General features: G+C 61.3%; 5 protein-coding genes across 13 annotated transcripts in view; 4 read left to right on the forward strand and 1 right to left on the reverse strand.

The window, feature by feature from the left end:
• Positions 1 to 2,920, forward strand: part of KIF22 (kinesin family member 22) — a 19,231-nt gene extending 16,311 nt beyond the window's left edge. The window contains 5 exon segments of one of the 2 annotated variants that reach the window (NM_001243019.1): positions 16 to 184; positions 955 to 1,022; positions 1,738 to 1,950; positions 2,030 to 2,089; positions 2,179 to 2,318. In NM_001243019.1, coding sequence (NP_001229948.1) covers positions 16 to 184; positions 955 to 1,022; positions 1,738 to 1,950; positions 2,030 to 2,089; positions 2,179 to 2,226 — 558 coding nt within the window. In that variant the 3' untranslated portion in view covers positions 2,227 to 2,318. 2 annotated transcript variants of the gene reach the window in all.
• On the forward strand, positions 2,765 to 8,124 carry MAZ (MYC associated zinc finger protein). Of its 4 annotated transcripts, XM_085017096.1 has the most exons (7): positions 2,765 to 3,115; positions 3,742 to 3,828; positions 3,902 to 4,758; positions 5,184 to 5,247; positions 5,526 to 5,697; positions 6,508 to 6,732; positions 7,030 to 8,124. In XM_085017096.1, the coding sequence occupies exons 1-6, from the start codon at positions 3,080 to 3,082 to the stop codon at positions 6,708 to 6,710; spliced, it is 1,419 nt and encodes a 472-aa protein (XP_084873222.1). In that variant the 5' UTR covers positions 2,765 to 3,079; the 3' UTR covers positions 6,711 to 6,732; positions 7,030 to 8,124. The 4 variants fall into 4 exon arrangements, with proteins under 4 accessions (XP_084873222.1, XP_003354601.3, XP_084873221.1 ...); XM_003354553.5 differs by lacking the exon at positions 2,765 to 3,115 and having other exon boundaries at positions 3,467 to 3,828; XM_085017095.1 differs by lacking the exons at positions 2,765 to 3,115; positions 6,508 to 6,732 and having other exon boundaries at positions 3,467 to 3,828.
• LOC146404446 (uncharacterized) lies at positions 5,600 to 10,124 on the reverse strand. Its single transcript, XM_085016203.1, has 3 exons — positions 10,074 to 10,124; positions 8,779 to 9,743; positions 5,600 to 8,566 (listed from the first exon to the last, which is right to left on the reverse strand). Exons 1-3 carry the CDS (start codon positions 10,122 to 10,124, stop codon positions 8,467 to 8,469), a joined length of 1,116 nt encoding a protein of 371 aa, XP_084872329.1. The 3' UTR covers positions 5,600 to 8,466.
• PRRT2 (proline rich transmembrane protein 2) lies at positions 9,004 to 13,072 on the forward strand. Of its 4 annotated transcripts, none has more exons than XM_085017115.1 (4): positions 9,004 to 9,124; positions 10,098 to 11,074; positions 11,488 to 11,620; positions 11,801 to 13,072. In XM_085017115.1, exons 2-4 carry the CDS (start codon positions 10,166 to 10,168, stop codon positions 11,809 to 11,811), a joined length of 1,053 nt encoding a protein of 350 aa, XP_084873241.1. In that variant the 5' UTR covers positions 9,004 to 9,124; positions 10,098 to 10,165; the 3' UTR covers positions 11,812 to 13,072. The 4 variants fall into 4 exon arrangements, with proteins under 4 accessions (XP_084873241.1, XP_020942087.1, XP_020942085.1 ...); XM_021086428.2 differs by lacking the exon at positions 9,004 to 9,124 and adding an exon at positions 9,298 to 9,405; XM_021086426.2 differs by lacking the exons at positions 9,004 to 9,124; positions 11,488 to 11,620; positions 11,801 to 13,072 and adding an exon at positions 9,298 to 9,405 and having other exon boundaries at positions 10,098 to 11,481.
• Positions 13,073 to 13,268: 196 nt separating this feature from the next.
• On the forward strand, positions 13,269 to 17,181 carry PAGR1 (PAXIP1 associated glutamate rich protein 1). Of its 2 annotated transcripts, XM_085017157.1 has the most exons (4): positions 13,269 to 13,352; positions 14,021 to 14,227; positions 14,390 to 14,472; positions 16,765 to 17,181. In XM_085017157.1, exons 2-4 carry the CDS (start codon positions 14,061 to 14,063, stop codon positions 16,962 to 16,964), a joined length of 450 nt encoding a protein of 149 aa, XP_084873283.1. In that variant the 5' UTR covers positions 13,269 to 13,352; positions 14,021 to 14,060; the 3' UTR covers positions 16,965 to 17,181. The 2 variants fall into 2 exon arrangements, with proteins under 2 accessions (XP_084873283.1, XP_013843173.1); XM_013987719.3 differs by having other exon boundaries at positions 13,269 to 14,227.
• The last annotated feature ends 157 nt before the right edge of the window (positions 17,182 to 17,338 follow it).

The following is a 17,338-nucleotide window of genomic DNA, read 5'->3' on the forward strand; positions in this document are numbered from 1 at the left end:
AATCCTTTCTAACAGAGGCTTAAGATGAAGCAAAAAGAACTGGAAGCCAAGGTGCTGGCCCAGGAGGCTGCAGACCCAAAGGAAAAAGAGAATTACTCTCCTACCACGCTCAGACCTCTTGCCCGCCGCACAGTCACAGTGGCGAAGCCCCTCAAAAGAGCTGTGGTGATGCCCTTACAACTGAGTAAGTTTGGCTCTGGGGGCCAGGAAGACCCAGATAATTGAAGGGAGTTATTGTTTGGGGCAGCTGACCTCATGTCACTCATGTCCTCACACAATACACCAACCCCAGGGAAAGGAAGAGGGATCTGAAGTAGATCTGGGTGCTCTGCCCTCCAGCATTTAGTACAGTGGGGTAGACTGACAAATGCGTGATTGATTATTCTGCAAGACCAACGGAGGTTACTTTCTCCCTTTTTTGCTTTTTAGGGCCACACCCACAGCATACAGAAGTTCTCAGGCTAGGAGTCAAATCGGAGCTGCAGCTGCTAGCCTACACCACAGCCACAGCAACAGGGGATTCAAGCCACGTCTGCGAACTACACCACAGCTCAGGGCAATGCCGGATCCTTAACCCACTGAGTAGGACCAGGGATGGAACCCAAATCCTCATAGATACTAGCCAGATTCATTAGTGCTGAGCCACAACAGGAACTCCTGAGGTTACTTTCAAATATAAGAATGGGATGGTCATGCAGAGAAGTTCTATTGTGGCGCAGCAGGTTAGGGATACAGCATTGTCAGTGCAGCAGCTTGGGTTCCTCCTGTGGCGTGGGTTTAATCCCTGGCCCAGGAACCTCCACATGCCATGTGTGGCAAAAAAAACAACCCAACAAAAGAGAGTTAACTGGGGTTGAGGTGACTTGGGGAATCAGAAATCGAAGAACCAAATGGCTACCAGGGGGCCAAAAAGTAGCCTCGGCCGTGACTCCAGTTCACAATTCTTGCTTTCAGTTCAGGAGCAGGCAGCATCCCCAAATGCTGAGATCCACATCTTGAAGAAGAAAGGCCGGAAGAGAAAGGTGAGAGTAGCTGAAGCCTTAGGCTACATACACCTACATAGATCCCAGGGGAAGTAACAGGTGGTGAGCTTCGGTGGGAAGAGGGCTGGCCAGAGGGTTACTTGGTCTGTTTGAACCCTTGTCAGCTGTTTACAGCTCTTCCAAGTCGCTTCCCCTCTGGATGCAGCATGCCTCACAGGGCATTTCAGATGAAATGCAGTGAGATGAGTTTATCTAGCAGGATGGGTGTCCCTCACTTGTTACCTTTCTTCCTGGTGTCCCTCACCGTCAGTTGATAGCTACTTACTAGGTACAGTGTGTAGCCTGGGTCTTGCCCTCTACAAACTGCAGAGCCCACTTAGGGAAAGAGCCTAAACACTGGAAGACCTACCTAAAAACTGGGGTGACACTGGGGGGTTATCATTTCTTGAGCACCTTCTATGTGCTTATTCTTTTTAGAGATGAAGGCCCAGATTTAAGAGCTTGCTATGTATTTTACATTCATGAACTCATCTGATCATCACAGCAACTCTTTCACAAGTTGGATAAAATGAGAATCAGCCCAGAGAGTGGCCAGAGGGAAGGGTTCGGGGAATGGCAACTGAACAGGAGGGAAAGAGAGGCTGGGGAGGGCGGGGAGGTAGCTGCTGTTAGGCTTCTATCCTTGCAGAGTCCAAAGCAGTTTACCGCTGCAGGCTGAACAGCACTCTGTTGTCACTCACCTCCTGCCTAATAGCTGGAGTCCCTGGATGCCTCAGAGCCCGAGGAGAAGGCTGAGGATTGCTGGGAGCTACAGATCAGCCCGGAGCTACTGGCCCATGGGCGCCAAAAAATATTAGATCTGCTGAATGAAGGCTCAGCCCGGGATCTACGCAGCCTGCAGCGCATTGGCCAAAAGAAGGCCCAGCTCATCGTGGGCTGGAGGGAGCTCCATGGCCCCTTCAGCCAGGTAATGGCCCAGGGGGGAGTGGGGGTGGGAGGAGCCTGGCACTCCCTCGGCCCCTTCTCCATCACGGCTGTCCTGCCAGGTGGAGGACCTGGAACGCGTGGAGGGCATCTCCAGCAAACAGATGGAGTCGTTCCTGAAGGTGAGCTCACGGCTGAGCCCTTCCTCCCCCTGGCCTGTGCCCGTCTCGGCCCTGACGCTGCTGCTCTCCCCTCCCCTCCTGTGTTGCAGGCGAACATCCTGGGTCTCGCCGCGGGCCAGCGCTGCGGCCCCTCCTGACTGCCAGCTCCCCTCTTCACTTTGCTTTTTTTTTTTTTTTTTTAAATCCTTGTGTAACCCACTTTCGTGTAAATACAGTTGTCATTCCTTTGCTTCAGCCTGATTCTTGGGGCTGCGGGGGTGGGGCCCGGGTATCACTGCCTTTGGGCCGGGCCACAGGCGCCGCGGGCTAACTTCTTTGGGCGCCATCTTTGGGAAAACACGAAGCAGCGCAGGATTGTAAATAAACCGCTGGAGAGAGGAGGCAGAAAGGACGGTGGCCGAGAGGAAACAAAAAGCTCCCGCGAAAACCCGAGGACGACGACCGTTAGGCGGGCGCGCGCTTAGCGATTGACCCCGCCCCGTTCGTACCCCTGGCGCGCGCTCCCCTATTCTCCCGCTCGGCAACGACGGCGAGTTTGCGCGCGTGCGCGCGAAATAACGGCCGCTGGCGGAGGGAGAAGGGGGGTGGAATCTTTGAGGGGGGGAAGAGAAGCCGCCCCGTCTCCCGCGCGCCCACCACCTGCGCCATCGTCAGCCAATCAGCGGCCGTCTCAGGGGTCTCGCGCTTGGGGCGACTCCGGCTGCCGGGTGGCTCCCCCGTCCCTCCTCCCGCCAGAGTCCCTCTCGTACCTTCCCCCTCCCGCTGGCCTCGCGCGCGCTCGCGCTCGCGCCCGCTCCAGCCTCTTGTGTGTCCTCGCGCCCCCCGCCCGCCCTCCCCGCGCGCAGTGTGCTCCGCTCCCCCCACCCTCCTCCTCCTCCCCCCTCCCGCCCGCCCCGCGCGCCTCCTCCCCGGGTTCCCCCTCCCCCACCGCCGCCTCCTCCTCCTCCCGCCCCAGGGTGAGCGCGAGCCACCTCCCTCCCTCCCTCCGCCATGGATCCCGGCAACTGGAGCAGCTTCATCTTCCAGGTAACAACCCCCTCCCCCCGCCCCCACCCCCCCTTCCCACACCCCCTCCCGCCCGCCCTCCCTCCCGTCCCACCCCCCCCTCCGCGCGCCCGGTGCGCGCGCAGCTGTCCCCCTCCCTCCCTCGCGCCCTCCCCCGCCCTCCCCGAGGCGCCGGCTGGGCGCGCGCGCGGCGGGGGCCGAGGCTGCTCCCTCGCTCCCCCCACCCCGCCCCGCCAGGCTCCAACCGCCGCCGCCGCCGCCGCCGCCCGGGCCCCCGCCCCCGGCCCCCGGCCCCGCGGGGCCTCCCGCCCCCACCCAGGGGGCGTCGCCGCCGCCGTCGCCGCCGCGTTCCGCGGCCCGCCAGGCGCCCTCCTTCCCTCCCTCCCGCCGGCCGGGGTGCGCGGGCGGCGGGGCGGCCCGCGGGCCATGCGTTCGGCGCGGCCCAGCCCGGCCGGCCGGGGGCGGCGCCCCGAGCCCGGGCCCCGCGCGGCCCGCGCCCCCGGCCCCCGCTGAGCCCCGGGGGCCCCGCCGTGGCCGAGGCCATGTTCCCCGTGTTCCCTTGCACGCTGCTGGCCCCCCCCTTCCCCGTGCTGGGCCTGGACTCCCGGGGGGTGGGCGGCCTCATGAACTCCTTCCCGCCACCTCAGGGTCACGCCCAGAACCCCCTGCAGGTCGGGGCTGAGCTCCAGTCCCGCTTCTTTGCCTCCCAGGGCTGCGCCCAGAGTCCATTCCAGGTGAGTAGGGGCCGGCCGGGCCGGGAGGGCGCCGACTCGCGGCCGCGGCCCACACGGCGCCTTGTCTTCGCAGGCCGCGCCGGCGCCCCCACCCACGCCCCAGGCCCCGGCGGCCGAGCCCCTCCAGGTGGACTTGCTCCCGGTTCTCGCCGCCGCCCAGGAGTCCGCCGCGGCCGCGGCCGCCGCTGCTGCCGCCGCCGCCGCCGCCGCCGTTGCTGCTGCGCCCCCGGCCCCGGCCGCCGCCTCCACTGTGGACACAGCGGCTCTGAAGCAGCCCCCGGCGCCCCCTCCGCCGCCCCCGCCAGTGTCGGCGCCCGCCGCGGAGGCCGCGCCCCCTGTCTCTGCCGCCACCATCGCCGCAGCCGCGGCCACCGCCGTCGTAGCCCCAACCTCGACGGTCGCCGTGGCCCCGGTTGCATCTGCCTTGGAGAAGAAGACAAAGAGCAAGGGGCCCTACATCTGTGCTCTGTGCGCTAAGGAGTTCAAGAACGGCTACAACCTCCGGAGGCACGAGGCCATCCACACGGGAGCCAAAGCCGGCCGGGTCCCCTCGGGTGCTATGAAGATGCCCACCATGGTGCCCCTGAGCCTCCTGAGCGTGCCCCAGTTGAGCGGGGCAGGCGGGGGAGGGGGAGAAGCTGGTGCCGGCGGCGGAGCGGCCGCAGTGGCCGCCGGCGGCGTGGTCACCACGACCGCCTCGGGAAAGCGCATCCGGAAGAACCACGCCTGCGAGATGTGCGGCAAGGCCTTCCGCGACGTCTACCACCTGAACCGACACAAGCTGTCGCACTCGGACGAGAAGCCCTACCAGTGCCCGGTGTGCCAGCAGCGCTTCAAGCGCAAGGACCGCATGAGCTACCACGTGCGCTCACATGACGGCGCTGTGCACAAGCCCTACAACTGCTCCCACTGTGGCAAGAGCTTCTCCCGGTGTGCACAGGGCCTCGGCCGCCCACTGGGCGGGCGGGTGGGGAGGGAGGGCCGGCCTGCGATGGAGGTGGCCTGGCCTTGGCTGGTTGGGAGGGAGGGTGGCTTCCGAGGAGGAGGACAGGGAGCCACTCCCTGGGAGGAGGGAGAAAAGCCTCTCCTGGTTACCAGGGAGCAGGGGGTGGTACTTAGCAGAGGAGGTGGGTCCTTGGGTTGTAGGAGAGCTTCGCGTGGGAGGAGGACCAGGCAGCCCTGCGCGCGCGAGAGGAGGGATCTCCTGCCTGCCTGCCCGGGACTCTGAAGCCCTGGGCTTGAGAGGCATTGCAGGGACCTACGGAGAGGCCTGATGTACTAACAAGTTAGGCAGACGGGGTGGGGGGGCACCTCCACACTCAAGACCCCTAACCCCAGCCCCCACGTATCCCCAGGCCGGATCACCTCAACAGTCACGTCAGACAAGTGCACTCAACAGAACGGCCCTTCAAATGTGAGGTAGGAAGCCCGCCCCCCACCCCCGTCCTGGTTTTCATGATTTTGATCCTCATTGTAGTTGTCTGAGTTCAGCCTCTCAGACCCCCTTTTTCTCTCTCTTCTTTTTGCTTTTTCACTCCATTTTCTCATCCCTTCTTCAAGGCCTGGTCATCTCACTCCCATTTCCTACAGATCAAAGGTCCCCAAGGCTCTGATTCCTTTAACCTCTTGCCCCCCTCTCCCCACTCCCCAAAGCTTTAACTCTCCTGACACCCCCCACGCCCCTCCCCCCTCCCCAGAAATGTGAGGCAGCTTTTGCTACGAAGGATCGGCTGCGGGCCCACACAGTACGACACGAGGAGAAGGTGCCATGTCATGTGTGTGGCAAGATGTTGAGCTCGGCTTATATTTCGGACCACATGAAGGTTCACAGCCAGGGCCCTCACCATGTCTGTGAGCTCTGCAACAAAGGTACATGCTGAGAGATGTCGGGAGGGCCAGGGACAAAGGGTGGGTACAAAACCAGAGGCCCCTCCACAGACGTGGGTTAAAGGTGCTGTAGGCAAGAGCTCGTGGCATTTAGAGCCCTTTAGGGAGCAAACGAAGCACCATTGGGACAACTGCACATCACTAAGTTCTACGAGGTCATGGCTGGAGGAGATGATCTACCAGAAAGAGTCAACTTCTGGGTGTGTGTGGGGAGGCGGGGGCGGGAGGACATGACTGCTCTGGGCAAGGAGTGGTCAAGAGAGCCAGTTCCCAAGGGTCGGAAGGCAGGGTTTCAGCCGTGCAGCCACAAGTTCTTGGCTTCAGCTCCTGGGGTAAGTGGGGTACACTGGCAGGGGGTTAACAAGCCCTCGCCCTGTCCTGGTAGCAGAGCAAGCTGCTCTTAAACAGATTCACTTCTTATACGGAGGAACTGGGCTGAGACAAGATGGGGCCCAGGAGGGAGGGGACACAGCCGTCTCTGCTGAGGGTCAACTCCAAGTGGCTAGGAATCAGTGTCCTGTCACCCTGGGAGAGATCTCCTGGCCACAGAGAGTGGGTTCTGTGGATACCAAGGTCCAAAAGCCAACACCATTCAGCCAGTTTCCAAGCTCAGGGAGGAGCTGTACCCTCTAGTCCCCAGCAGAGTAGTTGGCCCCAGGTTACCCAGGATGTGGTGGGAGGAGGACAGGGCCATCTGAGGAGGGCGTCCCCAGCCCAGGAGAACAACCCCGTCTCTGGGGTCTCCGCCTGGCTGACCCCCATCCCCCCATCCCAATCCACCCCCCCCCATAGGCTTCACCACGGCAGCATACCTGCGCATCCACGCGGTGAAGGACCATGGGCTCCAGGCCCCGCGGGCTGACCGCATCCTGTGCAAGCTGTGCAGCGTGCACTGCAAGACCCCTGCCCAGCTGGCCGGCCACATGCAGACCCATCTGGGGGGGGCCGCCCCCCCTGTCCCGGGAGACGCCCCCCAGCCACAGCCCACCTGCTGAGGGGGACCCCCGCACCCACCAGGCAAGGCGCGGGGCATGGCTGGGGGGGGTGGGATGGGGTGCGCGGGACAAGGGGGTTCAGAGGGCCCAATAGGGGATCTCAGGAAGGTGAGGGATGCCCATCTGTCCCCCAAGTTAGGGAGACTTCTGGGAGCAGGGAGGGCCCTTTCAGGAGAACTGGGTCAGGCTGCAGGCCGCAACCTCAGGGGACCAGACAGGAAGTGAGCAACGGCTGTGTCCCAGGGGAGGGTGTCTGGAGAGAGGGGCATGGCTCTTGCCATTCAGATCGCACTGTGATCCGGTGTTTCTCACCGTGCAGGTACAGGTGAGGTCTGTCCAATGGCGGCGGCGGCGGCAGCAGCGGCGGCAGCGGCAGCGGCAGCAGTGGCAGCCCCTCCCACAGCTGTGGGCTCCCTCTCGGGGGCCGAGGGGGTGCCTGTGAGCTCTCAGCCACTTCCCTCCCAGCCCTGGTGAGCTCCAAGTTGGTGGGGGGAGAGGGGAGAATGGAGTAAAGTCCCTTGGTACCGTCTCCTCTTCCCTCTTTTTTCCCACCAACTCCTCACTACTTCCCCACCAACCAAGGAGCCTCCTGAAGGAAAGGAGGAAGAAATGTTTTCTTAGGGGAATTCGCTAGGTTTTAACGATTTGTTTCTCCTGCTCCTCTTTTCCCCCTATCAGACCTGACCCCACACACACCTGTTCCCTTGGTTGTGTTGAAGCCCCCTGGACAGTGGGCAGGGGTGGCAGAGGACAGGAGTGGCCACTGCCCTCACCCCCTCTCCTCTCTGCAACCCTCTGCCCTGCCCTTCCAGGGATTTGTGAGCCTTCTCCCTCCACGGTCCTTCTTGCTCTCCTCCTTCCAGTGCCCCCCTACTGTCTGCTGCCCCTCCCTGGGGAGTTGGTGCTTTTTTTTTTTCCAGGGGGGAGGGAGGAGAGGAAGGAGGGAAATCAAGGATTCTGTCCCAGAGAGGGGGGGAGAGGTGTGAGATGTGCGAAGGGGCAGGAACAGGGAAGGCCAAGTTTGTACCTTCGTGACGTGGGGTGGTTTGGGGTCAGGCCCTAAACATCATCCTCTTTGAGAATCTGTCAGGGGAAAACAAGTCAAGGGGAGCAAAAGAAGGAGCCACTAGGGCCAGAGGCAGGACAAGAGATGGAACCTTAGGGGGGCAGGGTAAATGGGGGGATCCAGGGCCTAGAGGTGCTTCCTGGGGGTGGGGGGATGCAGCCGCAGTGTCTCCCCTTCCCTCTTCCACCCCAGCTCCAGCCCTGGTCTTTTCTTTTCATCCCTCTCCCCCACGACTGAAGCTGTGGCCCTGGCCATGTCATCGTGTTCCTGTGTCCCCTGCATGTTCCCCACCCTTCACCCCCTCCTTTTGCGCGGACCCCATTACAATAAATTTTAAATAAAAACCTGTCTCAGACTCCAGTGAATGAATTGCTCTCACCAAGCCCCTTGTGGCCACCCCCAGGGAGACCGTAGGCCTCTTGTCAGTCCCAGTCTGGCTCTGCCCTGTGCAGCTCTGGGGCTTTGGCTCCTCCCTCCCCAGAGGCGGCACAGGTGGCTGCAGTCCAGATAAAGGGTGCGGCTGAGGCTCTCCGTGGAGGGTGAGTTCCAGGACTCCCGGGTCTCTGGGGAATGCCCAGCCTGGACAGGCCCGGAATAGCCCCTGGAGGCTCGAAGAGGCCTGGGTCGGGAACCCAAGCGGTCGCTGGGTGTAAACGCTGCGTTCCCCCATCCAGAGCCCTCACCTGCTGCTCAGACCCCAGCCAAATACCTGCACACCCTTAGGAGGCCCTGAGACGGGATGGTGGATGATGTAGCTGCATAAAGGCTGGGCAGGTCTGAGCCCCAAGCCCTGGAACAATGAGGTTGAGAATAAAAACTCCACTTCCTCTTCATTCTTGGTGTGGTCCAACCCGCTTTTACTCGGGCTCCTCTGCCCCAGCCCCCTCCTGCTGCTCCGGCCCGCCCCCTGCAGCATCTACCCTGCCTGCCCCTTGGAATTCCCTTCCCTGTCCCGGCTCTCACTCTTCCGGGGACCCTTTTCTGGAGCCTTCCAGTACCCACTTCTGCTGCTGCTGTTTCCTTGGAGGTAGAGGGACTTTCCGTTCTGCAGGCTCCCTTCTCTTGGAAACCCCACCCTGCTCATCCTCTGCAGCCTCCCAAGTTTTACTTCGTCTCTCTCCCCTTCTTTCTGCTTCTAGAGGTGCCTCCAGCCGATCCCGCCTGTCTCGCTTGGTCCTGCCTTGCCTCGCAGACCCTTCTCCGTTTCCCCCAACCCCCCGGCCTCTGCCAGGACCCCCGGTGACCGTTGGCGGGAGGGGCCCGGGGCTTGGGAAGGGGGCACCCCCAGGAGGCGCGCGTGGGAAGGGCCGGGGATCGGGCGCGAGTGGTCCCCCGGCCGGTTGCCCAGGTAACGCGGGGCCTGGCACGCGTGTCTCCCTCCGCTGGCCGGGAGGGGCGGGAGGCGTGCAAGGGGCGGGGGCGGTGCGCGGCTGCGAAGCGTAGGGGAGGGGACCTGAGAGGAGGGGAGGGAGAGACGAGCGGAGGGGAGGGGAGACCCGCCGCCTCCCTCCTTCCCTCCCTCCCTCGCTGACTTGCTCCCTCCCGGGCTGCGGCTGCTGCAACCGCGGCGGCGGCGGCGGTGGCGGTGGCGGCGGCAGCAGCGGGAGCAGTCTGGAGGCCGGCGTCGAGGTGAGACGGGGATGGGCTGAGGCTGCGGGGAGGAAGTGGACGGACAGACCGCGGACGCCGGGAGGGCTGTGCGGGAATGCGGGCGCCTGGCGAACTCCGGCTCGTGGTGCTGGGCGCGCCACGCCAGTGGGAGGAGGCGGTGCCGGTCCCCCGGGGGCAAGGGAATCCCTGGGAGAGGGGCTGGGAAGGGGCTCAGAGGAGATGCCCAAGTCCCCCAGGGAGGGGCGGGGGCGTCTGCGCCCCAAACGCGCAGCAGGAAAAGCGCACCGGCTGGGCGCCCACGGAAGGGGGGGAGGACGCAGAGGGAGTGGAACGCCCGTATCGGGTCCTCGCCCAGTCTAGTCTGCCTGTGGGAGTGTATGGGTCTCTGGACAGCTTGTTGATGTGGGGGATGCTGTGGCATCTGCAGGATCCAAGACGCTGGGTCTTGTTGGGTGGATCCAAGAAGAGACCACGGGGAGGGTCCTGTTTACAAAAGGGTTAATCTGCCCAAGGCTCTCCAACCAGAAGGCTGCGCGGAGCACTCTTCCCCAGGGATGTCCCACCCGAAGGCAAAGGAAACCCCAACTTTTCTTCCTTTCCCCAGAGGCAGCCCCAGGCTGGCTGCGAGACAGGAGCATCGCCCTCCTGGGCTGCAGTGCTGAGAGCCACCTCTGCCCTCCTCACACCAAGCCCGTCTCCTCCTCTTCCAGGATTTGCTGCTGTCTCTGCTGCTCCATCCTTCTTCCCACAGCGGCCCTCTCCTCTCTCCTAGCTCAAGATGGCAGCCAGCAGCCCGGAGGTCTCTGAGATGAAAGGGGCAGAGGAGGGTGCCCAGACCCAGGGAGAAGGGCCCGGCCATTCTGAAGATGGAACCGGCCCTCCCCAGGCCCCAGCTGGGGTCCCAGATGAGCCAGAGACCCTGCCGCCAGGCCCAGACATCACTGGGGCCCCTGTGGACTCAGAGCCCGAGGCTGGGCTGGCTCCAGAAACCACAGAGACCCCAACTGGGGCCCCAGAAGCAGCTCAGGCCACAGACCTCAGCGCCAACCCAGGAGGGGAATCAAAGGCCAACTCCAGCCCCGAAGAAACATGCCAAGAGCTAGCATCCAAACCAGAAGTGAGCAAAGAGGCCACTGCAGACCAGGGGACCCACCTGGAACCTGCAGCCCCACTCGAGCCAGCCTCAGAGCCTGCCCCCCAGCTGGACCCCCAGTCAGTCCCTCAGCCAGACCCCCAGCCAGCTTCCCAGCCCACCTCCACGCCAGTCCTTCAGCCAGAGCCACCGACCCAGGAGGACCCCACCCCTGAGGTCCTGACGGAGAGTGGGGGGGAAAAGCAGGAAAATGGGGCTGTGGTTCCCCTGCAGGCTGGGGATGGGGATGGGGAAGAGGGTCCAGCCCCCCATCCTCACTCACCACCCTCAACGAAAACCCCCCCAGCCAATGGGGCTCCACCCCGCGTGCTACAGCAGCTGGTGGAGGAGGATCGAGTAGGAAGGGCTCATGGGGGCCGCCCAGGATCTCCTCGGGGCAGCCTGAGCCGCCACCCTAGTTCCCAGCTGGCAGGGTCTGGGGTGGAGGGGGGTGAAGGCACCCAGAAACCTCGGGACTACATCATCCTCGCCATCCTGTCCTGCTTCTGCCCCATGTGGCCTGTCAACATCGTGGCCTTCGCTTATGCCGTCATGGTGAGCCCCACGGGACCCTGGCCCCGGCCTGCTGTGGCTCCCAGCTTCCTGCCAGGGCTGGGACCAGGCCCCAGGAGGAACCCTGCCTTCCCTCCCCGCCTCTCTGCATGGACCTCACGTCCCAATTCCAGGGCCTTTGCTTGCCTAGCAGCCCCCCCCAGCCCCCCTCCCACCTCAGGACTTCACCTTCTGAGCCCTACCCTTTCTGGTGGGAGGGACCTCCCGACATGTCACACAACCTTACTGACCTGTGCCCTCCCTCCTGCTGCCTCTCCAATCTCCCTCCTCCCTTCACCACTGGCCACCGGCTGACCTGTCTCCTCGGGACGACTCTTGCACCTGCTCCCTGCTGGGCTGGTTTCTCCTGACCTGGGTGGATGCCCACCCCCCCCCACCCCTCACCCTAACCCCAGTCCCGGAACAGCCTGCAGCAGGGGGACGTGGATGGCGCCCAGCGTCTGGGTCGCGTGGCCAAGCTCTTAAGCATCGTGGCGCTGGTAGGGGGGGTCCTTATCATCATCGCCTCCTGCGTCATCAACTTGGGCGGTGAGTGGGGGTCTGGGACAGGCCGGGAGGAATGGAAGGGTTGGCAAGGGCAGCTTTACTAACCCCTGCCCCTGCTCTCTCCTGTCTGTCTGTCTTCCCGACTTATTTGTCTCTCCTTGTCTCCCCCTCCCCTCCCCGCCCCGCCCGTCTCTGTCTGTCCCTCCCTCTCCTCTCCCACAGTGTATAAGTGAGGGGCTCTGCCCTGCATTCCAAGACTTTTTTTTCCTGTTGGGAGCTGCCTTGGGCCCATCCTCCCCTTTGGGGGGGAGCCCAATCCATGGCCCAGGCCCGCACCCATAGGGACCAATGGAGCCTGAGCAGCCTTGTTTACAGCTTCTTTCCTGCTCCTGCATCCTGCCAGGCTCCTCTGCCAACCGTAGGCCTCCCTGTTCCCTGCTCTGTGTCCAACCTCCCTGCACTTTTGCCTGCCTCCCCTCCAGCCTCTTGGCTTCCCTACCCCTGCACTTCTGGAAACCTCCCTGCACTTCTGGAAACCTCCTTGCACTTCTGGAAACCTCCCTGACCATCTCCCAGACTCTCTTTGCTCTCAGCCTTCCTGCATCTCTTGCGGCCTTCCTGCACTACACCCTCCCGAGTCCCCTGCACCTCATCCCGGATCTCCATTTCCCAACTTTTTATTGTCTCAGCATCCCCCCCTCCCCCCCCTCCTCTCTTCCTTCCCTTCCTCATTCATCTCCTCTTCCCTCTCCACACCCTCCACCCCCTTCCTCTTCCTGCCTCCTCATCTCCCCTCTGCATCCTCTCCTCCACCCTCCTCCACCGTTTATTCTGCAAAAACTCCAGCACTTAGATCAGGCTGGGGGAGGGGAGCGGTGTCTGGAGAGGGCTCCCTAGCCCGGGCTCGCGACTGTTCTCTGCAGGGACTACCCAGGCCCAGACACCCCCGGGGTGCCTCGGGGTCGCAGAGCTGGCAAGCCGAGCCTCGTTTGTAGATTTGTGCAGGGGTGGCGGGTACTGTTCCGAACAAGCACCTGGTAGAAGGGAGGGGCGAGGCTCTCGAACCCTCCCCGGTCGGCCCGAGCTGACCTGCCCCGCCTGGGCTTTTTAACCCAGTCGGTTTGTTAAAGGCGTCGCGGCTGGAGTCTTTCACGTGCTTTGTAACTGTAAGAACAGAAAAAAATTGGACCAAAGCTCCCAGCTGCAGGGAGCAAAGAAGGGGCGGAGAGAGCTGCGATTATTTTCTAAGAGGACGAGAGAGGTTTGTTGCACGCGACAGTTCACTGGGGAGGCAGGGTCTGAGCCACAACGCGGTTCGGAGTTGGTTTGGTTTTGGTTTTTTTGTGTTTTTTTTTAATATAAAAAAAAGCGTAGGGAAAAAACCTAAAAGTCTTTAAAAAAAAAAAAGGATACATCAAACTGATTCTCCCTTTTTGTATGCCGGATGCTGCATGAGTCTGAAACACCAATAAACGGAGACTGCATGATACTCGCCTCCAGCCTCAGTTGGTCCTTACGTGCCTGCGCCGCGGGGCCCGAGGTACAGCCTCCTTTGGGGCACAACCTACTAGGTGGTTTGCGCATGCGCCACCCCCGTGGCCATCTTTACTGTGGGCCGAAGCCTATCGTTCCCGAGCGCCTACCTGCGCATGTGCAAGCCTCCCCTTGCTTTCCTCTCCCAAGTAGCTTTGACTAAAGCGGAGCCTCCCGCGCCGTATCTGTGCGCCTGCGTACTTTGACCCTGCGCGGCCCGGGAGGCGGGTCTTAGCTCCAGGTGCGTACGGTCGCTGAGGTGGGGGACCTTCGAGGTGTGGGGAGAGGACGCCGCATCCAGGTGTAGAGCGGCGTAGTGCGGAGGCGAGAAGAGCGGGTCCGCCCGTCTCCGGCCCGGAAAGTGGTTTCTGCCGCTCGCTGGAAACCTCGGAGTACCGGATCTCGATCTGTGGGGGGCGGGGTCCTTGGAGGGGACTGAGCGCCCCCTCCTGGGAACCGGTGGTCTGGTCGCGAGACCGCTGTTGGAGCCTGATTGGTTAGCGAAACAGTCCCCGAACCCCGGGGTGATCCCTTTTTTTGGGAGGGAGTGGAGGGAGGGAGGGGGCGCGGGGGGAATCCCCGGCTTGGTACTCCTGCATCTCCTGGCATCGCTGGGCCCCTTCCCTAGCGGCTTATGTCCCTTGTCCGGGGTCATGGAGACACGGCAGCCACCGCGGCGGCGCCTCTGTCTGAAGAAGGGGAAGTGACCTCCGGCCTCCAGGCTCTGGCCGTGGAGGACACCGGAGGCCCCTCTGCTTCGGCCGATAAAGCCGAGGAAGAGGGGGAAGGAGGCCGGGAGGAGGCCGAACATGAGGGGTCCAGGGCCGAGGAAGTGCAGGGAGAAGCCCCCAGCACTGAGGGGGAAGAGCCCGCCCAGGGAGACTCCGAGGACTGGTGCGTGCCCTGCAGCGATGAAGAGGTGGAGCTGCCTGAGGATGGGCAGCCCTGGATGCCACCTCCCTCCGAAATCCAACGGCTCTATGAACTGCTGGCTGCCCACGGTACCCTGGAGCTTCAGGCAGAGATCCTGCCCCGCCGACCACCTACGCCTGAGGCCCAGAGTGAAGAGGAAAGATCTGATGAGGAACCCGAGGCCAAAGAGGAGGAAGAGGAAAAGTGAGGACTGCTTCCTTGATGCCAGGAGGAAATAGGGAGGGAGGTGGGACCCAGGAGCATGGGAAGTTAGAGGGAGGGGAAGAGCCCGAAGGCCCGGGAGAAGCACCAGTGGAGGTTTGGAAGGATCTCCCTCACCCTCCTCTCTCTCTCCACCTGTCCCAGGCCGCACATGCCCACAGAATTTGATTTTGATGATGAGCCAATGACACCAAAGGACTCCCTGATTGACCGGAGGCGCACCCCAGGTACAGACAAGAGTGGAGAATGGGGGGCGCGCGGGGCGGGGGGCTCTGTTCCCACTTACTCCGAAAGGGACTCCCTGAAAGAGGTCTTTGAGGCGTTCTCTGATGGCTTAGTGGCAAAGGACCCAGCATTGTCACTGCTTTGGCACAGGTTCGAACCTTGGCCTGGGAACTTCCACATTCCATGGGTGTGGTCAAAAAAAAAAAAAAAAAAAAGGTCTCTGCTTGGTTCCTTGGTAGCTACACAAATCACAGCTTCAGGGGAGAGCGTGCACTCAGTGGTTGCCATCCTTCCAGTCTAGGTGGTACCCAATTTTCTTTTAAAAGATTATCACAGGTAATTCTATCATATTTCCCATTCCTTTGGTCTCATTTCCCCCCCACCCCCATCCCAGAAGTCCGAGTCTTCTTGGTCATTATTATCTAGCTCCACATCCCTATGCTACTGCGTACACCTCCTAATCTGACCTAGCTTCCCATGCCTAGAGTTTACCGTCAGAGCCATTCTCTCTCTCTCTCTTGTGTGTGTGTGTGTTTAGGGCTGCATCTGCGGCATATGGAGGGTCCCAGGCTAGGGGTTGAATCGGAGCTGTAGCCACCGGCCTACACCAGAGCCACAGCAACGCGGGATCCGAGCCGCGCCTGCAACCTACACCACAGCTCACGGCAACGCCGGATCGTTAACCCACTGAGCAAGGGCAGGGATTGAACCCGCAACCTCATGGTTCCTAGTCGGATTTGTTAACCACTGCGCCACGACGGGAACTCCCGATTTCTCTTTCTTTTATGTCAACATTCAAACCAGCAGCAAGTCTTGTTAGGTCTGCCTCCACATTTCCAAATTCAGCTACTAGTCTCTGTCTTTAATGTGACACCCTGATCCAAGCCGTCTCTCTTTCAAAACATAAGTCAGCTCAAATCTGTTTTAAATTTTTTTTAATTATTATTATTTTATTTTTAGGGCCTCAGTGTGGCAAATGGAGGTTTCCAGGCTAGCGGTCCAATTGGAGCTGCAGCCCCTGGCCTACACCACAGCAACACGTGATCCGGCCACATCTGTGACCTACACCACAGCTCACGGCAACACTGGATCCTTAACCCACTGAGCAAGGCCAGGGATCGAACCTGCAACCTCATGGTTCCTAGTAGGATTTGTTGCTGCTGTGCCACGACAGGAACTCCCAATTCTGTTTTAAATTCTCCGAAGGAGGAGTTCCTGCTTGGTACAGTGGATTAAGAATCTGATTGCAGTGACTTGGTTCACTGGAGAGGGACGGGTTCAATCCTGGGCCTGGTGCTCTGGGTTAAAGGATCGGGCGTTGCCTCAGCTGTGGTTTGGATTCAGTCCCTGAACTTCCATGTGCCATGGCTGCGGCCGTTAAAAAAAAAAGGAGTTCCCATTGTGGCTCATCGGAAATGAACCCGACTAGTACCCACGAGGATGCGGGTGTGATCCCTGGTCTTGCGCAGTTGGTTAAGGATCCGATGTTGTTGTGAGCTGTGGTGTAGGTCGCAGATGTGGCTTGGATCCCGAATGGCTGTGGCTGTGGTATAGGCTGGCAGCTGTAGCTTTCAACCCCTAGCTTGGGAACTTCCATGTCCTGCACGTGCAGCGGTAAAAAGCAAAAAAAAAAAAAGTCTTCCAAAGGATTTTGTTGCTGGGGTGTAAGAGCTTATCAAAATGAGAATCCAGGAGTTCCCATCGTAGCTCAGTGGTTAATGAACCCAACTCTCATCCATGAGGACACAGTTTCCATCCCTGGCTTTGCTAAGGATCCCAGCATTGCCAAGGCTGTGGTGTCGGCTGGCAGCTACAGCTCTGATTCGACCCCTCGCCTGGGAACCGCCATATACCGTGGGTGCGGCCCTAAAACAATTTAAACAAAGAGAATCCAACACACACACTGTGCCCCCACCAAGGCTTCCATTTAAACAAAGAGATCCGTACCCCTTATCGTGATCTGTGAGTCATTTCTTGGGCCTCATCTTTCCTGTCTCCCCCAGTTCTGCATTTGCCCTTGAGCAGACCTCCCCGTTCCTGCCCTGGGGCTTTTGCACTTGCTGGTGCCTGCCTGGGCTGCTCTTCCTAGGTCTTCACATTACCTGCCCCTTCTCATACGTCCAGCCTTCACGGCCCACCCCATCTGAGGCCCCAGCCCTACACCGCAGCCCCTCCAGGACAGGCCTAGAAGTCGCTCTGTTTCCCGAGCTCCTCAAGTGAGTCATAAGATCCCAGGAAGGTCCGGGGCACAGAACCTCAGTCGCGCCCACATTTCTCTCCTTCCCCTTCTGCAGGAAGCTCAGCCCGGAGCCAGAAACGGGAGGCCCGCCTGGACAAGGTCCTCTCGGACATGAAGCGACACAAGAAGCTGGAGGAGCAGATCCTCCGGACCGGCAGGGACCTCTTCAGCCTGGACGCAGAGGACGCCAGCCCCCCCAGCCCCGCGCTGCGGGCCTCGGGAAGTAGCCTCTTCCCCAGGCAGCGCAAGTACTGAGCGCCTCTGCCTTTAGGGTGCAGAGTCCTGACCTGCTGGCCCTCCCTCCCTACCCCGGGGGCGCTGGGGCACCTGGGAGGAGCAGAGACCCTGCGAGCTCCCAACACAGCACCTTACCAGAAAGAGGACATGTGTATGTGTGTGTGTGTTTTCTATGGAACCGTTGTTTGGACACCTGGGCTGAATTTTCTGAATCTAAAATAAAAAAAGAAAAGTAGCAGGTTATCTTCTCTTTAGAGGAGGTACTGCCGCTGGAGCACACGCAGGCCTGGAGAGGCAGAGTCGGACCCACCCTGATGGGAAATGCCAGCCAGAGGGGGGAGAAGCCAACTCAGCACCCCCCCCCCCCCCGCCGCCGCCCTAGGCCTTGGACC

Source organism: Sus scrofa, chromosome 3 (assembly GCF_054392235.1).
Source record: "Sus scrofa isolate SSC_HxYL_T2T_F1_AM1 chromosome 3, Sscrofa_HxYL_maternal_Yorkshire_Landrace_v2.0, whole genome shotgun sequence".
Lineage (NCBI taxonomy): Eukaryota > Metazoa > Chordata > Mammalia > Artiodactyla > Suidae > Sus > Sus scrofa.

Excerpts from the sequence above, each read along its gene's own strand:
- MAZ (XM_003354553.5), top strand. The coding sequence starts at position 3,637 with ATGTTCCCCGTGTTCCCTTGCACGCTGCTGGCCCCCCCCTTCCCCGTG. Across the intron at positions 3,829-3,901 it reads GCGCCCAGAGTCCATTCCAG|GCCGCGCCGGCGCCCCCACC; the intron begins GTGAGTAGGGGC and ends TTGTCTTCGCAG. Across the intron at positions 5,698-6,507 it reads CTGTGAGCTCTGCAACAAAG|GCTTCACCACGGCAGCATAC; the intron begins GTACATGCTGAG and ends CCCCCCCCATAG.
- LOC146404446 (XM_085016203.1), bottom strand. The coding sequence starts at position 10,124 with ATGGAGCAGCAGAGACAGCAGCAAATCCTGGAAGAGGAGGAGACGGGC. Across the intron at positions 9,744-10,073 it reads AAGAGGAGGAGACGGGCTTG|ACTGGGCGAGGACCCGATAC; the intron begins GTGTGAGGAGGG and ends CAGGCAGACTAG. Across the intron at positions 8,567-8,778 it reads AGGAAACAGCAGCAGCAGAA|GGCTTGGGGCTCAGACCTGC; the intron begins GTGGGTACTGGA and ends TCATTGTTCCAG.
- PRRT2 (XM_021086426.2), top strand. The coding sequence starts at position 10,166 with ATGGCAGCCAGCAGCCCGGAGGTCTCTGAGATGAAAGGGGCAGAGGAG.
- PAGR1 (XM_013987719.3), top strand. The coding sequence starts at position 13,746 with ATGTCCCTTGTCCGGGGTCATGGAGACACGGCAGCCACCGCGGCGGCG. Across the intron at positions 14,228-14,389 it reads AAAGAGGAGGAAGAGGAAAA|GCCGCACATGCCCACAGAAT; the intron begins GTGAGGACTGCT and ends CACCTGTCCCAG. Across the intron at positions 14,473-16,764 it reads TGACCGGAGGCGCACCCCAG|GAAGCTCAGCCCGGAGCCAG; the intron begins GTACAGACAAGA and ends CCCCTTCTGCAG.